Below are 19,673 nucleotides of genomic sequence, written 5' to 3' on the forward strand. Positions count from 1 at the left end.
AGTAGTTCATGCGTTTTCAGTATGAGTGTTACAATATAGTTCAATAAATATTTGGTTTTCCTGACACAGAGTTTATAGTTTATTGGACTATAAACTGTAAATTTGTTCCAATATACTGGTACTTTAAATTCTCAAATAATGTTTTTTATTTTGTATTTCAGTTATAAACATTTGAATTGAATTGAAATACCGATTTAAGAAAGTAATTATTAAGAAAGGATCATACTTAAAATTGAGACACAATTTAACTTTCTAAAAAATATTACAGTTATGAACAATAATGTTTATATTATAATCACATGATAAAGCAAGAAATTGATATTTATGGTGAGAATATTTTGTGAGTTGAAAGATTTACTTAAATCTATTAACAATCGCAGAGCATCGTTGAACTGTTCAACTTAATAACTACACTTCGTTCAATATAGTCTTTCAACTCATGAAAATATTTTTCCGATTTAACGCATAAAATTCATTTTTTTTGTATAATATTGTTAAGGTACAGTAGGCCTTTAATGTTCTAAAAATGTCCATTCTTTAATAACACTATTTTATAATTTCCCCTAACAAGATACAATAAATGTTTTATTATTACTTGAAGTGTGCTGTTGACAAAATAATGCTAAAGTAGAGACATTCAAATCTTTGAATTACGAGCATGAGGTAGAACACATAATTATTCCTAGAATAATTATCATAGCTGTGTCCTAAGAGTCCTCAAAATAATAATTTCAAACAAATTCCTGCACAAAATGTGTTAGCCTGTCATGCACTAATGATTTAGATGTTCGACTTTAATGCTAGGTTTAGATGGAGTACAATAGATTGAAAAAAAATAGTAGAATGACAACGATCATAATGTTGATAAAATAATGATAATGATTTGTGATTTTTGGTGTTAAAATTTTGATAATATAATATAAAAACAGGCTGTGTAGAAAGCGATGACTTCGAATTGGACGACCCCAACGACCCGGGCTTTCTACTGTACACACCCTATAAAAACATGATGATTGTGATAATAGAGGATAATGGTGATAATGCTATTTTATTATGAAGATATTCACAATGACATTGATTACAATAATTATGATGATGATTGTGATTATGATGATAACAATCATGATGGTCAAGATACCTGAAGTGAGCGTGTGGTATATAACGTATGGTTGGTAAGGTTTCAATTCGACTACTTTTTGACAGAGGCCTTTAACAACCCTAGGGGATTGTTATGTTTTTTGTGCAACCACCGCACCAGTTTAATTCTTGTTACTAAGCACTGTCCAGTGTACAAGAAATGCTCCTGTGCACTTTAAAGAACCTAATACATCTTTCGAGATGAGGGGGGGGTGGTTACCACAGTGTACTAGTTCACGCATCCACTGTCGTGGACAGACAAAAGAGAGCGCATGAATTTGCAGCTATGACATCATGTAGCTAAAAGTGTAACAAATAAGTTAACAGCGCCATGTGAGCAATGATCATTGGAATGGCGCAATACAAATTGTAATACTAATTTGCTTTATGTACCGTAAATATATGCAAAATAATATAAAACCTGACAAGAAACTAGTATGAGGATATAAAAAATTGTTTGACAAATGCAAGAAAAAATTTAACACAATCGTAGTTTTTATTGCATTTATATTACGTTCAAATGGAAGGAGAACTTTGCTATAATAGTAAAAGTCAATTATTAGTTATCCGCACTCAGCGGATAACTCCTTGTAACTGTCCTGTTACTTTTTTTTTTTTTTTTTCTTTCTTTCTCCTCTATTTTTGTGTCTCGCGTATCTCAAAAACGTGTAAACATAACATGTTATAACTTTGTCAGCATGAGATCATTCAGGTGAAGTTGTGCACCTCCTATTTTTGAATGACGTCAGAGTTGCGCAACATGACTTACGCGCATTTTTACGAATTTCGCCTATTTAACATAGATTGAAAACCATATAGCAATTTAAATTGAAACTTAACAAAAGTTTAATTGATATCTTGCGCTAACTGAATGTGAAAAAAAATTGGCATGTTTCACACGAAGTTACGCGTGCACGCGCGTTTAAAATTTCAAAATGCGAAAAATCAATATCTAATCAACTTTCTACGCGTTTCATGTCATTTAGAGCATGTAAAAAATTCCCACGTGCGCTCAAATTTTTACGCGCGCGGTACGCACGTAGCGTTGAAAACAATTTTTTTCGCGTGATTTATGTTTTTCCAGCCTTTTCTAGTAATTTTACCAACTTTTGAACAATTTCGACTTAAAATTACGTCATACGGGCACGTTGAATTGGATAATTTACGTGCATTTTTGATGAAAAAGTTCAAAAAATCGTCAAAATTTGTCAAAATTATGCCCTTTTTTAAACAGTCTTAGTTCCTAAACTAAACGGTGAAAGTAATTTTTTTTGCATATTCTGAAAGTTGATGAGTTGTAGATTTTGGATCATGCATTAATGTGGCTAACCGAACATTGTGACGTCACCGTATGGCCATGCGAATATAAAATATAGGATTTTTGTATCTTTCATCATAGCGCATGACATTTAATAGAGCGCATCTCCAATTATCTGTTTTCCATTTTTACCCCGATTTTTATATTATCTAGGTCAATCAACTATCTTTCGCATGAGTTAAAAATATTTTAATTTTTATGACGTCATCATGCCTAAAAATTTTAATTACGTGTGGCGTTAATTTCATATTTACAGTAAATTTCAATCTGTTATAGCTCGTAAGAATAAAATGTGATAATCACGATTAAAACGTTTTCTGGAAGCTATTGGATTGTAGATACGAAATCATGTGAACATTTTGCCAATCGGATGTTTTGACGTCATCATATGACCAGTTTAATAAAAAAGTCTTATTTTCATCTTTTACGTCATAATCCATTACATTTAAAAGAGCGCGCATCAATATTTCATGTATTCAAATTTTTTCAACACGTTAATATGTTGTTGCTGAGATAATTTCCTTCCGAAATTGCTATCTTAGTGTTTCATTTTGATACAGTCGGCTTTTTAAAAATTGGAATAAAGGGCGGGTCCCGTAATTTCACCTATTCTACACTGTATGTAATATGTATACAGATTATACTGTTTACACTGTATATACTATATGACACAAAATTGACAGAATTCAGCATTAACAACATACCATATTCTTCAGTTCAGGTCATAATCTTTTTCTGTGTGCAATATTCTAACGTATTACGTGCACGTGGCCTTTGTCGTGCGGATAACTAACTCGTCAAAGTGACGAGTTACATGTCTAGTTATACTTAACATTGACCACAATAAAGAAAGTACATGTCAAGTAAAAGTACATCATAAATTTATATTGACTCTACAACTTTTAATCTTCAATTAGATAAAAATTATAGATGCAAACTGTAAAAATATAAAAACCTTTAAATTTAATATAATACCAAGTGATGTAGATGTTCATTTCAAAATAAGTGCATTAAATTTTAAACAGAAAATAAATGCAAAATATATTTTTATTATTAATACGGTATATGTAGATTGCTTTCTAAAGAAATATTGTTAAAAAACAATTTACAATAATATTTATGATTATTAAAATTAAACAGGTGCCCCATGTGATACATGTCACATTGTATTAAACAATTTGGCTGGCCATATACTCACATATGTGCCTATACAGTACAGAGAATCGGGTTAAAATAAGTTAATTTAGGATCAATAGGATACTTCAACAGAATGTGACAGTTTTTCTTTAATATATCTTATACAAAAATAATAGTGAAAATGATGTTATACCATGTAAATTAAATGATAATGTATGTATCTTTGTTTGTCATCAGTGAGGTAGAAAAAAAAATCACAAACCCCCAACAAAAGACATTTACCTAGATAATTATTATGAGGTTTGCTACTATGAGAGCAACTTAAAATTGGCTAGACACCAATGTGATTGAGTGATACATATATTTCATCTTTTTAAATTAAACTTACCTATTAATGATATAGGTTTCCGTGCAAAGTGGAAGCGACCAACTAAACCCTGGTATTTAGCTCTGCAACCTGCAGACCAAAGACGAACAACGTATTCTATCCCAAATGAAAGAACAAGAAAAATTTCCTGCAAAGAAATACAAACAATTATAATATAATTGTTTATGGACCAGTGTTAATACATATCCTAGCAAAAAATGCACTCAACAGTAAAAAGAATTCCACAAACAAAAAAGCAAATGAAATCAATCATTGGATAACATTTACACAAACATATCACAAGTAAAGAATTGCTAGATATTACAGAAGATGTACTTTTCATCATTTATTTTTCAAATTTATTTAGTAACTTTTGAATACAAAAAATGTTATGTCCACCTGAAAATACTACATTCTAATAATAGTTGAGTGAGTAAAATGAGTATTAAAACATGAATAAAATTGTATTAATTTAAAGCAAAAAAACAGTCAAATTGTCTGTCAGACAATGTTTTTTTTTGTTATATTTAACCGTTCATTTTGACTTTTATTAAAGTAAAATCATTATTCATCATGGTTTTTTTTTCCCTAAAGAAGTAGGTACTGTAAGTAACTTTTTTTAAACCCTATAGGAGTGGACCTGTTTGCAGCTAAATGGGTGATTCTTCAGTAAGTGTCTAATTTCAGGTTTATAACAAAATTGTTTTTAAAACTTGAATTTTTTTAATTTTTAAAGTTTATTCAGATAAATGAACATGTATTACATGGCAAGCGTATGTTTGGCGCAATCTTTATTATATATTTCGTATTTTATTCGCATTTATAAATACATGGTTCAATGTTGCTGTCATATCCGTCACATTTATGGAATATACAAAAATAGAAAAAATAACGGGTTAGGAATTATAAAATTATTTCCATTATTAATTCTTTGATACTATACAGTATTTTTTTCTCGATTAATCAAAAAATGATTGTTTTAACATTTATTTAGTATGATGTTTATACGTTTAAAACCATTTACTATTCCAAAAAATAATAATTCAGAAAATAGTATGACTGTCAGTGATGTTTTACGAAATTTTGTTGAACTAATATTTCGAACCATTGACATAGTAGAAGAATATAGTTTATATTTCAATTATACCGCAGAATTGCGTTCATTACTGAAATATTTTAGGATTTAAAAGGATAAAATATCCATGTGATGAAACCGTGACGGATATGACGAACCTCAAAAATCATGTGACGGAAATGACTTTAAGATATGATTTGAATATGTTTATTGACCAGAGTCACATAGATACAATATAATAACATAATAAAGATAAACAAAACAAAATGTACAACAAGAAAAGGCCCTGGCAATAACAAAAAGTCATATCCGTCACTGGCCGTCATCTCCGTCACAACGAAACATTGGGAAATGAGACGGAGCTGACCGTGATGGAGATGATGTATTTAGCTTAGAACAGCCCAGGATCACCTCGTAGGCATGTCTGACAGCGGAGACGGAGTACATACTTCTAGATACCGTGAATAAATTGTACTTCCAATAGAAAAAAAATCAGGAATTATAATTAGGTTATATGCATGATATGCATATAACCTAATCTGTCAAAATCTTTATTTATTTATTTATTTATTTATTCTTTCCTTAGCACCATTTTGTCCGTGCATTATCTTGGCATCAGTTTAATCTAGCTAAGTCAAGTTTTCAGAGTATATTCCTCATTGCCAGGAATCGATGTGGTTATATTTTCACGATGCGTAATCAAACATTACGCGGTCTACGCGCGATTTTACGAAATCACGTTTGTAATCATATCTTCACAAGCATGAATCACAATTAAACAAAATTTGGTACTCATAAATTTCAGGTCATATTTCATCATATGGCAATAAAATTACGTGCGTAGCGCATATAACGCTTGCGTACGCGCGCTTAAAATGTTCAAAATTGTGAAAATTTATTTTCGATGAAATTAGAGTACGTTTCAGGCAATTTTAAGCGTTTAAAAAATTGCCATGAGTGCGCAAATTTTTGCACGCGCACTGCGCGTTAAACGTTAATGCGCACTCTTTTTGCCCGATTTCTGTTTTACAATCTTTCTTTAATAATATCATCATATTTGATTCAGGTTTCAACTCGGAATTGCGTTATACGAGCACGTCAAAAGTGATTGGCTACGCACGTATAAGTTAACAAAATGGTGAAAATATGCTAAATTTTAAAATTAATATATATCGTCAGAATGCAGGGGAACACCTATTTTTTATTTCATTTTCTTGAAGTGTATGTATCATATGTATGATTTATTATCAAATTAAGAGAACCAAAGTTGATTAAGTCATCATTAATTGCATATTAAATTTTTAAAAAAATAATTTCGACAATCAAACAAATTATGACATTTTCTTAGGCCAAAATAACAAACTTAACATTAACTTTCTTCCTTCAAAAGTTCATATATTAAAGTTAAAAGTATGTAGTTTGACAGTGCATCATTTGTTTACATTTTAAAGATGTCATCATAGTAAAAAATTATAATTCATTTCGGTGTGTAATAATCTATTTGCATCAAAGTGGTTACTGCATAGTAAATACACGGAGGAATCTTTCTACAACTTTTAGTCAGTTGTGTACGGCTCGATGGTCTGTGCTCGTGTCTATGGCATTCAAGGTACCGAGATCGAGTCTCACCTTGGGAAACGAAATAAGATTTTTTTTTTTTATTATCCGTATTGTTTGTTCAAATTTATTTCTTAGTGTATAGATTATACACATGATTTATAATGAAATCTAGATAAAAATTAACTTATGTCTTTATTATTATGTAACAACAAATGTGGTTTATGACATTATACGCATATGGATCTTTGATCGGATTGTGATACCGGCTATGGTGTTCGCGTTAGCAAGGTCCTATCATATATTATAAATAATTAAAGGTTCTGAGAAAATCAATCAATCAATATATCTTTTAAAAATCAATTATCTTTATTTAAATCAATGCATATAACCTATAATTCGTCATAGTGACGAATTAAATCTAGTTAATTAATGAGTTCTATACCGTTCGGATATGACATTGAATAAAAGTATGCAACTGTAATTTCTCTAAAACCTCGTTTTAATAGCTTTTTTCCTCTTTTATTGAAAATGATGTGCGGCTAGTTTTATTTAAATATCTTCGTATGTTTACAACGCACAATCAATTTTTTTTCCCTGCCGTTTATTAAACTGTAGACGGCACATTTACATTATGTGACGGATATGACACAAAAGTGCGGGACAAGCTTTTTCCAAACAAAAACTTCAAAGTTTGAGATTTAATGTATGTAGTGTATTTTGAAGAATAAAATCACATGATGTCATGATTAACTAACTTTTTACAATATTTTCAATAAAAAAAGTCCTGTTATGAAATATATACAGTGATCATATTGAAGAAGTACGATCGGGACATGAGATTTTAGGGGGTTGCCTGAAACATTTTATAAAAATTAACAATATCAATGTTATTATCTTTAGTTTATGTAATTAATTATATTTACAATAATGATGATTATGATATAAGTCAAGAATTGTTATTTTTGAATGATGAATTTTCAGTCTCTATCCCACAAAAGTATCGGGACACGATTTTAGACACTTACTGAAGAATGACCCAAATAACATCTTACTTCTGGCAATCTTATATAATAATATCTTATTGGCTAATTTTTAGGGGTGTCTAGAAAACTCAGATCTGAGATATATCTGAGTTTTCTAGATCTAGAAAACTCAGATATCTGCCTGACAACGTGTGGGCGCTATCGCGATGTATCGCGAAGAGTAGGCCTGGTCTTACAGTACTAGACTAGAAGTGGTCAACTCGTACCCAAAATAACTCGTACCTATTCCCAACTTGGCTAACTTGTACCTCAACCAACTCGTACCCACACCACATCATGTTTAAGCCTATATTTTAACGGTAACATGCACTGTATTTTCTTTATGATTTAAGCCGTAGGCCGCTTCTACAATATTAATTTTAATTCAGTAATCAGTTTTAATATATTCTAGTATTTCAAATGATCTGAGATCTGAGTTTTCTAGATCTGAGTTTTCTAGACACCCAATTTTTAGTTATATAATTTTGGATTTGCTAGCTTACATTTGTCATCTATGTTTTCGGCTTTAAAAATGTTTTATCTATAAATTTGATAACTTTTAATGGTTTGATCAAGTCAATTAAACATTTTAATAGGTCTTTTCATTGTATTGTTATAAAGGTTATATTCAAGTACTCAAGTTACTTCTCATTAACTTAACAATATTGATTTTACACTCAATATTGAAGTTGTAATGGTCTGTTATTTTTATAGCGGCTATCTACAATCAAAATTAGCAAAAGGCAATTTAATCAAATAGGAATTATACTGCTTTACAGTACACTATAAATTATGAATGGTAAAATAAATCAACAATTTAAGGTACTGTAAGGAAAAATAAAAATTAAATTAAATGTTAAAAGGATTCTATATTCTTGTGAAAAAAAAAGAGTATTAAGTAAAGTGTAGTACTACTGTACTACAACAGAAATTGATGAAAATAGTCATATTGAAAAGTTTCGGCCGATTTTATCCAGTTTGTGTTTGAAGGTTACACCATGGCTGCTCACACTGTAGCATTCGGCAAGTACCATTCGAAAAGAGGGTAATCATATTGACAAACCCTTGGAAATAAATACAGTAGATCCACAGACTTTTTTTTATATAAACAAAACATATATAATAATATAACTTCATTTTATGAATAAATACATATATCTTTTGTTTGTAGCTAAACTAAGAATATCTGCTATAATATTTTGACACAAAGTTGTTTTCCAACCATTGTACAAACACATCTTCCAATTAAAAAATCCAAAATCTGTAAAACAAAAAAATAAACAGTAAAGTTTTTTGTTTTGAAATTGTTATGAAATTAAAGTTAGGCCTATCTATTTTATAAACACTTTAACTTCAAAATTGACAACTGATGAACCAACCACTTCACCAAAATGTGAATGGTACATTCCCAATCTATCGCTAAACCGCTACAGAAACGGTAGGCCTAGGCAATATACCACTTTTTAAAACTGCTCTCACTAAATAATTATTAAGTTTTACAAATTATAAATAATATCAAACTAGTACCTTTATAATAGTAAAATCAATACTTTAACTAGCTTTTTAAGTTATAAAACAGCAATTTTACGTGATATTATAAAGCTACTTCGTACATTTCTATGTGGACTCAGCTATAGATTTTGGGTAACGCTATCTTCCCAGTGCTTAAGGAAAACTTGCTGTGATTGGCTTCTTTCATACAAAAGTTCGATGAGGATACTTGACCAATGAAAATAAGTTTAAGATCATTGTTTGGCAAACATTACAAGCTTGCTAAAAGTTTTTGGACAAAGAAAATTGCTCTAGAAACAGCGGAGTTGTGATGCAAAATGTTGAAGCTTGATCAGTCAAAATCGGGATTTTCGCGTAATTTACGCTGCAAATATAGGGCCTAACTAAATTGGTTACATAAAACCTTAAAGTCCGACACTAATATTTATAACATTTACTTTTAATTGCAATATAAAATAAGGTTTTGTTTTGATCTTATTAAATCTTTTTGGACAAAAAAAATCGACCTACTAGTTCAAAAGTTATGATACAAAAACTGCCAAAATTTGTAGTTTTCCAACATATCGAGCTTCCGCTACGGAAACGTGTGCCATAAAACTTTTCAATATGTTGTAGTAGGCCTGATAATGAAAAAAGTATATATAATTCAATTCTCTCAACATTTATTTTGACTGATAAATAAAATACAAGGTCAATTTGTTCATGAAAATGTTTCAAGTAGATCAAGTACAAGAAAAATAAAAATATATTAGAAAAACCCACAAGGTATTACGTAACATACAATAAGACAAGACAAGTACATTAAAATAACAGAGAAAATGTGCCGTATACAAAGAAATATAATGTTTCTTAATGTTCTTACGAAAAACAGGGATAGATACTATTTTTTATGTGGTCATCAATGTAGTGTTCCATAGAAAATGAACATTTAAAAATGAAAATAGTACAGTACAAGATACTGAGTACAGTAGGTGCACAATAGCAGGAACAAAATTGCATATTTTTTATTTATACTAGGTCGTGTCCACAGATGGTTCTCGAATACACAGTAATTTCAGCGTAAAAAAACTGGCGATTTCAAATGTACGTACCGCAGGACTATAAGTACTTTGTCATTTTCAGAAACGAATAAATAGACACGATGATTAATGTAGTCAACTAAAATTAGCACCCTGGGAATTAGGCCTACTTCCGAAGGAGAAACTTGTCTTAAAAATTAGTCCAAATTCTTTATTTGAACTCAATTTGTGTTTTGTACAGTATATAACATTAGAGTTGAGGGATGGGGAAGAGGATTGGAAGAATAATTTTTAAATATATTCTTTATCCACTCAGTAAGGAAATATTGTTTTAAATGTTTTATAGGCCTATCAATAGTATATCACTAAACACAGTAAAACATTTACGATTTAATACTTTTTAAAAACTGTCCCTGTTTTAGTCGATTGAAATAGTAAAGTACATGTAACGATACACCACTACGACGTTTATATTTGTTATAATTATTAATTAATACAAACGTTGAGAGCAACTGTAAGTAATTAAGTTTTTATTTGTATATTATGTGTTTGTCCAGCAGTAGAGCCTACCCACAGTCACATTAATAAATGTTCTGTGTATATGTGTTTATATAAACAGTAACCACATTCACAGTAAGAAAATTTCGATTCAAATGGTGACCAAAAATGGTTAATACATACAGTATTTACAATATTGCCAAAGTATTGCATAACGCATTTTAACCGGTTATTTTAAAATAGATTAAAAATAGATAACAATAACAAGACCACGTTTCTGCTCAATTTGTGCTCCGAAATAACCGGTTAAATCTGTGGGTGGTCGTCGAGCAAAACGTCATCATTACCCAAAATGCAATACTCAGACGGAAGTAGTAAGTTGGCTGTTTGTTACATCGACGTCAGTACGCACGAGTGTGATATCGCCGAACATCTCAAACATGTTAAAATAATAAAATGTTCTCTCAGGTCTACAATTTTTGTTTTTGTAAAGCCTACTTACCATCGCTAATTTACATTAATTCTCATGGCGCCTTCAATAACATGGGGAGGGTCGTGCAGCGCCCGATCGCCTAGGATAATTATTATCTTGCCTAATTCCCTTCCCACCTGAACGACTGTTGTCTTTCACGAGCGCGGTCCTACTAAACACCAAACGGAAACAAAAACGAGACTCAGAATGTTGCAATACCTACGAAACAAGAATAGATAATCGTTAATTAATTATGAAACTCAACTTTGATAGCAAAAATCGTCCGAATTTATGTTAAAAACGATGAGTTTTAGCTACAAAAACTGAAATCAAACGAGAAATCCAAGTCATAGAATATCGCACGTACATAGTGCCTTTTAATAGAAAAATGAGTATTGTACATTATTTCGTATATTTATGTACTAAAATAAATAATAACACATTTCTATGCTTAATAAAATTATATTTAATATATTATCAAAGGTACAGTACAGATAATAAATACTGCAACATTTGGACGCGTAGACTACGTTTCGTACGCGTGGCAACTTCGTAGGTTTCGCGTGGCGTAATCTACGCAAGCTAACATGCTACGCGTAGTCTACGCGTAGCCTACGAAGCGAGAGCTAGGAGGGGAAATTCCAATGTTCAGATTATTATGTACTGTGCTGCTGCACCACACACGGAATTAGTTAACGAATTTGAATACTATAGTATTCAAATTCGTCGTGAGGTGGTTTCCCGAATGATCGTAAAATCAAAAACGGTACTGTGTATGACCAACTAGCGTTATTGTCACCGGCTAGTCATCCATTCATAGAAGTACTGCTGTAGTAGCCTACCTGTACGGAGACCATAGAATGTGACCCGAGGCATGACTAACTACGACTTTAGATGATAGAAAGTTGAGAAAAAATGTTACGAGTAGTTGTACGACATGAAGATGTTTATGAAATTATGTCAATAATGTTTACACACTAGGCCTAGGTAGGCATACAAATAGTAATGTTTGTTAGTAAAAATAATTTTGAGTTAATAAGAATAAGATATAAGGAAGAAAAGCAAAGAGACTATGGAGCGGCTATTCCTGAATATACAATACTAAAGTATCGTAGATTTAAATTATAAATTTTAGGCGATCTTGTCAAAGGTCAAGCGCCATATAGCCTGCCACGTTTCGATATTCAATATTGAACTTGACCTGACGTGGTTCCATGGTATCTTTATATGAAAATGGTAGAGTGGATAGAAAATAATTAATTAAAAATTTACCTTAAAATGGTTTTGAACTGAACCGGTGGATGTCTTGTTGTTGTATGGTTTTAGTTTAAAATACTCTATGTTCGATATTAGTGCGTGTGCGTAATAGAATGAAATGCGTGCGTACGATGTGCGCGATGCAGAGTTGTACAATAGTGTATGTTTATAAGTGTATCGTATATAGTAGTAGAAGATCGAAAATATAACATAGGTATATAATATGGTAGAATATGAAAAAGTAGTATAGAATGTAGAAAAAGGAAATGTTTGTTAATTAAAAGAATAGATTTTGAATGTGAGGAATGACTTATGACGGTTAGATCCCACTAGAGATCTATGTCGGCTCCTAGGCCTGTATAATCGTCGTGAGGTGGTTTCCCGAATGATCGTAAAATCAAAAACGGTACTGTGTATGACCAACTAGCGTTATTGTCACCGGCTAGTCATCCATTCATAGAAGTACTGCTGTAGTAGCCTACCTGTACGGAGACCATAGAATGTGACCCGAGGCATGACTAACTACGACTTTAGATGATAGAAAGTTGAGAAAAAATGTTACGAGTAGTTGTACGACATGAAGATGTTTATGAAATTATGTCAATAATGTTTACACACTAGGCCTAGGTAGGCATACAAATAGTAATGTTTGTTAGTAAAAATAATTTTGAGTTAATAAGAATAAGATATAAGGAAGAAAAGCAAAGAGACTATGGAGCGGCTATTCCTGAATATACAATACTAAAGTATCGTAGATTTAAATTATAAATTTTAGGCGATCTTGTCAAAGGTCAAGCGCCATATAGCCTGCCACGTTTCGATATTCAATATTGAACTTGACCTGACGTGGTTCCATGGTATCTTTATATGAAAATGGTAGAGTGGATAGAAAATAATTAATTAAAAATTTACCTTAAAATGGTTTTGAACTGAACCGGTGGATGTCTTGTTGTTGTATGGTTTTAGTTTAAAATACTCTATGTTCGATATTAGTGCGTGTGCGTAATAGAATGAAATGCGTGCGTACGATGTGCGCGATGCAGAGTTGTACAATAGTGTATGTTTATAAGTGTATCGTATATAGTAGTAGAAGATCGAAAATATAACATAGGTATATAATATGGTAGAATATGAAAAAGTAGTATAGAATGTAGAAAAAGGAAATGTTTGTTAATTAAAAGAATAGATTTTGAATGTGAGGAATGACTTATGACGGTTAGATCCCACTAGAGATCTATGTCGGCTCCTAGGCCTGTATAATCGTCGTGAGGTGGTTTCCCGAATGATCGTAAAATCAAAAACGGTACTGTGTATGACCAACTAGCGTTATTGTCACCGGCTAGTCATCCATTCATAGAAGTACTGCTGTAGTAGCCTACCTGTACGGAGACCATAGAATGTGACCCGAGGCATGACTAACTACGACTTTAGATGATAGAAAGTTGAGAAAAAATGTTACGAGTAGTTGTACGACATGAAGATGTTTATGAAATTATGTCAATAATGTTTACACACTAGGCCTAGGTAGGCATACAAATAGTAATGTTTGTTAGTAAAAATAATTTTGAGTTAATAAGAATAAGATATAAGGAAGAAAAGCAAAGAGACTATGGAGCGGCTATTCCTGAATATACAATACTAAAGTATCGTAGATTTAAATTATAAATTTTAGGCGATCTTGTCAAAGGTCAAGGAGACGGACGATTCCCGGCGGGATCCTGAATTTACGATATTCTCCCGATCCCGATCCCGGCGGGATGGTCGAATCCCACCGGGATCCCGAATTTGCAATACTTTGTCAAATCCGATCCCGATGAGACGGACGATTCCCGGCGGGATCCCGAATTTACGATATTCTCCCGATCCCGATCCCGGCGGGATGGTCGAATCCCACCGGGATCCCGAATTTGCAATACTTTCCCGATCCCGATCCCAGTGGGATGACCAAATCCCGGCGGGATTCGGCCATCCCACCGGGATCCCGTGAGATCCCGGCGGGATCCCGGCGGGATCCCGGCGGGATCCCGAACAATTTTTTTATGGGGTAGTTTTCATCAAATTTAAAATGCGAGTTAATTACTGTGAAGTAATAATAAATGTATTAATATTATTATTAATTACTGTGTGTTGGTTGTGTTAAAATGGGACATTTATTTTTATGAAAGAAGAACAAGTGTACATCTATCACCGATCGGCCAACGTACGGCGGTCGTCGTATGTTTGTGTGAAATGGCCTCCGGCTAGGCCTAGCTAGCTAGCTAAAAAGGTAGGGTTACCGGCGTACCTACCGACAGTTTAATTTTAAAATATGTGGTACGCCTATAGTACTTATAGTAGTAGTAGTACTGTATGATAATCCATACTGTGTACAAGCGTTAAATACGATGTACATGGCGTGAAAATGTGAAATAATGTGGTATAGCCTAGGTGATCTGACAGAAGGATATTTCCTCGATACGACAGTTTTCGCCGTGAAGCTGCTGTTTACCCACATGTGTGTATCGCGCAGTACAACTCTACTGTCTGAACTATGTTTGTTTACTAGGCTATAATGAACGATGTTTCGTTTTAAAAATGCGTTTAAATGACACGCTTATAGTACTATGGGATAATATGAATTGTTTAAATACTGTAAATGTCAAAATAATAGAATACAAATACGATATTATTTGCGTATTATTTTTGTTCCAACGGAAATCGAGACGGATCACTCCATTCGTAATTCATTCGCCCAGTGTGTTTATATCCACGTGTTTATGATCCGCGGATGGATACTCTCTCTGAACTGTACTTTTATGTTTTGATTTTAACCTTCAAGTTAGTGAAGTTCAACTTTTATTAAATAAAGTCTTGCATATTTCCTAACCCTAAATGTTAATTATAATTTATTTTTATTTATAACTAAAATAACATTTATTTAAATACTATCTAATTTATTATCGCGCATGACTAAAAAAAACAAAACAACAAGATCAGGAGGCAAGCACATGTTATGTGTCCTCCGATCCTCCTCCTCTCTGCTGATGATGACGATGGTCTAAACGACCTGTAACTTGACCCTCCACCGATCCTCTGCTGCAGGTTGTTACAATACAATAGCTAATAATGGAGTTTGATGTACAGTTACGACAGTTTCAAACCTGGATATTTTTTTGTTTAAATGAAACATACTGAGTACTGTATTAATTACTTATAAAAAATTAACTTGCAATTTTAGGCCTACTACTAATACTATTACTATGGAAGGTAGTCATAATAACGGCCCGTCATCAATTCATTTTGTACACTAGCCTGGCCGGCGATGCCGATGGTGAATGTACAGCAGTCAGCAGTAGGCCTAGTTAATTAGACTTTTCGCGTCTAGCCTAGGCTTTGAGCAATTTTGCTATTTTCTTTAGAAAAATTTGAATTTCAAGCATGTTTAATAATGATGATGATGATATTATTGTATTGGCGAAACAATCGTATCATTTCTATTTATTCGAACTTTTCGTAGCCTGCTTAGCCTAAGCCGTCGACGATGTACTTGTACACAGTTGAGTTTGGGGAATTCCCACACACAGTTGATCACAACGTAGGCTACGAATGTTACGCGTAGCCTACGCACTACGAATGCTACGCCACGCAACCGCCACGCACCCGCCACGCGTAGACTACGTTACCTACGCGTGGCAAATGTTGCAGTAGTTTTTATCTGTACTGTAGTCTGGGCTCCAGACGGAGTTTTTTCTTATTATTAGTAAAAATATAAATATTTTTGCACATATGGCGTTTCATACGTGTATTACTTGAGTTTGGATACTCCGTCTGGGGAAACACGCAAAAGTCACGTGGTTTGACACCAAGAATTCTTGGTGCATAGATTATCCGGTTGACTAGTTTCAGCTGCATGCGATTGGCTACTCACTCGTACACTGTTTTAATATTCATATTTCAGAATTTCAAAGACTCAACAACTAAGATGGTAGGCTAAGGACTAAACAATTAATAAACAAAACAACTTGGCAACACGATTTCAACACTGAACGTAGGCCTACTCGATCTTTTTCATTTTGAAACAAAATGATCATTGGTTGATTTGAAATCCATTACATACCGCCCGCCCCATATAGCCAAATACGGTATGATAACCTACGTCATTCTTATCGGATGTTTGCGGTCTGCAAATCGATTTCTATACGTGTTTCACAAGTCTTGTGTTTTCAGACAAAAATCGCGGTCGAAATAAAAACAAATAAATAAAAAAAAAAACAATACAGACTTGGGGCAAGTCTATATCAAAGGCTCTGATAACCTTTTTCTAAAAAATTATATTACAGTATGTAAAACGATCAAAGTAAGATTGTTCATTGTTCTCCTATTAAAGGCACTAAGAGCGTGCCATAAATACGCTCGTTTTGTTTCAGTTTTTGTTGCTAAATTCATCGTTTTTAACATAAATTTCGGAAGATTTTTGCTATAAAATGTGGGTTTTCATAATTAATTAACCATTATCTATTCTCGTTTGGTAGGTATTTGCAACATTCCGAGTCCATTTTATTTCCGTTTGCTGTTTATAGGACCATAGGCCTACCCTTCGCGGCCTCAAATTGTTTAGCTTGGGTAGCTCGGAACTCCATCCCGAATTCCTTTTTTACTTTCACTAAAATGCTCTTATATATCTGTGAATCTTTTCTATTGCCTGCCATCCTTCCCCGCACTTTCCCTTCCCCGCACTTTCTCTTCCCCCCACAACTGAATAACATATCTTGTGATTTCATTCATCCACATACATGTTCACTTCTTCGTTCGACTGTCAAAACCACGAGAAAAACACATATGGTACGCAACGGTATCTGACCCGGGGTCACAATTACTGTCAATCAAATAACCGTTATTTCGTGTTGCAGCTAAGAATTGCTCAGCGATAACCGGTTAAACGGCGTTCTAACACCGATTTAAATTGGTGTTTTTAACCGGTGATTTTGCGCTGCGTTTTAACCGGTTACCACAAATTTGTCCTGTTTCTGCTGCCAAGAAAATGGAGTTATTTTATTCACACCGATTTTAATTTATTCACACCGATTTTAACCGGGTTATTTTTATGCAGCAGAAACAGACCCTATATCTCAGTTTTAAATTTATTCTCCAAGGGCCCATAAATTTACCTACTTGTGTTAAACCAAGGCTCATAAATTTACACACAAACTGGGAGTCTGAGAGATTGGAATGTTCCATTCATCGCAAATCAATACATTTGTATAAACGTATATTAAATCTATCAAAATAGTATTTTTTTAAAGAAAATCAGCCTGTCTTCAACATTATGATACTGTACTCGAGCTGTTCAACCGGTTTTGAGCTATTAAAAACAATCATCGTAGATAGATAGGAAAATGCGAAGCATCCTCGTATTATTGTGTGCAGGTATTTTTCAAGAGGACATCCATTAGACAGTGTATACCATGATCGGAAAACACCCCTATTTGGGGCAAATCGTTGAACCTAAATTCGTTTTAATTGTCAATAACGAATTATCTAACTTAATTTAATTAGGTTACAGGGTTAGGGGGTTAAAATCAGTACCAAGATTCTAACCAACTTTATATACCATCAAGTAAACATTCTAGAAATAACGCGCCATTTACCAAATTTTGCCCTTACGTAAATTTATATACAGATATAGAAACTGCTCTATATCAGGCCTATATATTACATCTTCTTTTGTATATTTAATAGTAGAATGTTTGTATCAGAAGTTTTTTTAAATAGAATAATAGGCCTACCTTTATATGAGATATTTTTAATAGTAATTTGTAACAATCAGAATTATATATTAATGCTACTAAATTGATCTTGTAATTTTATATATTGCCTCCGAAACCACTGAATGGTATGCTCACATTTGGCATACTCATGTTTCACACGGTAGGCTATATAACTTTACTAAATTAAAAAATGTCATAATGTTTTTTAACTGTATGTTAATAATGAATACAGTTTATTTATTTTACCCCACATTAAAGTGTTAATAATAGCCTTCTGAGAAATCCCCAACATGAAAATAATCAATGGAAAAAAATAGCTGTATTCCTTAATTAATATTAATTCCCAACAGTTTCTAGGAACACAGTGTTAAAATTATCCTTAGAAAAGGCAAATTAATTATAAATAAGACAAGAAATATGAGCCTAGTTATTACATCATTAATTACCCACAAGTTCATGCCATTGCCCTAAATGATGATAAATAATATAGCAGTACTCTACAATGAATTCTGTATTCTGTAATCAATAACAATTATTTTCAGCTGCACCTTTCCAATTGTGTATAGATATATAATATAAAAGCAGTAAATAAGTATAAACTCATACAGATTTTTTAAGGCAGAGACTTTATGGTGCTCTTTTGGTTAAATTACTCTAGTCTGGTACATAAGAGGCTTTCTTAATTATTGGTCTCTACATTTCTAAAGGTCTCTCATAACTATTGTATTCATGATGGATGCACAGAGGTTGGAGGAAAGGGTGCACAGAGGTTGGAGGAAAGGGTGTACAGAGGTTGGAGGAAGGGTGCACAGAGGTTGGAGGTATGGTGCACAGAGGGAGGAGGAATGGTGAACAGAGGTTGGAGGAAGGGTGAACAGAGGTTGGAGGAAGGGTGCACAGAGGTTGGAGGAAGAGTGCACAGAGGGAGGAGGAATGGTGAACAGAGGTTGGAGGAAGGGTGCACAGAGGTTGGAGAAAGGGTGCACAGAGGGAGGAGAAAGGGTGCACAGAGGTTGGAGGAATGGTGAACAGAGGTTGGAGGAAGGGTGCACAGATGGAGGAGGAAGGGTGCAGAAAGGTTGGAGGAATGGTGCACAGAGGTTGGAGGACGGGTGCACAGAGGTTAGAGAGAGGGTACACAGAGGGAGGAGGAATGGTGAACAGAGGTTGGAGGAAGGATGCACAGAGGTTGGAGGAAGGGTGAACAGAGGTTAGAGGAAGGGTGCACAGAGGGAGGAGGTAGGGTGCACAGAGGTTGGAGGAATGGTGCACAGAGGTTGGAGGATGGGTGCACAGAGGTTAGAGAGAGGGTACACAGAGGGAGGAGGAATGGTGAACAGAGGTTGGAGTAATGGTGAACAGAAGTTAGAGGAATGGTGCACAGAGGTTAGAGGAAGGGTGCACAGAGGTTAGAGGAAGGGTGCACAGAGGGAGGAGGAAGGGTGCACAGAGGTTGGAGGAATGGTGCACAGAGGTTGGAGGACGGGTGCACAGAGGTTAGAGAGAGGGTACACAGAGGGAGGAGGACTGGTGCACAGAGGTTGAAGGAAGG

The 19,673-nt window shown here is 33.6% G+C and overlaps 1 protein-coding gene across 2 annotated transcripts in view; it reads right to left on the reverse strand.

Moving 5' to 3' along the window:
* The window catches only part of LOC140040828 (potassium voltage-gated channel subfamily KQT member 1-like), a 106,233-nt gene that overhangs the window by 29,221 nt on the left and 57,339 nt on the right, over positions 1–19,673 (reverse strand). For both annotated transcript variants that reach the window (XM_072087057.1, XM_072087058.1), the window contains exon 4: positions 3,981–4,107. In XM_072087057.1, the coding sequence (XP_071943158.1) occupies positions 3,981–4,107 (127 nt within the window). The remainder of the gene's footprint in view (positions 1–3,980; positions 4,108–19,673) is intronic.

The sequence above is a fragment of the Antedon mediterranea genome, chromosome 2 (assembly GCF_964355755.1).
Source record: "Antedon mediterranea chromosome 2, ecAntMedi1.1, whole genome shotgun sequence".
Taxonomy (NCBI): Eukaryota; Metazoa; Echinodermata; class Crinoidea; order Comatulida; family Antedonidae; genus Antedon; species Antedon mediterranea.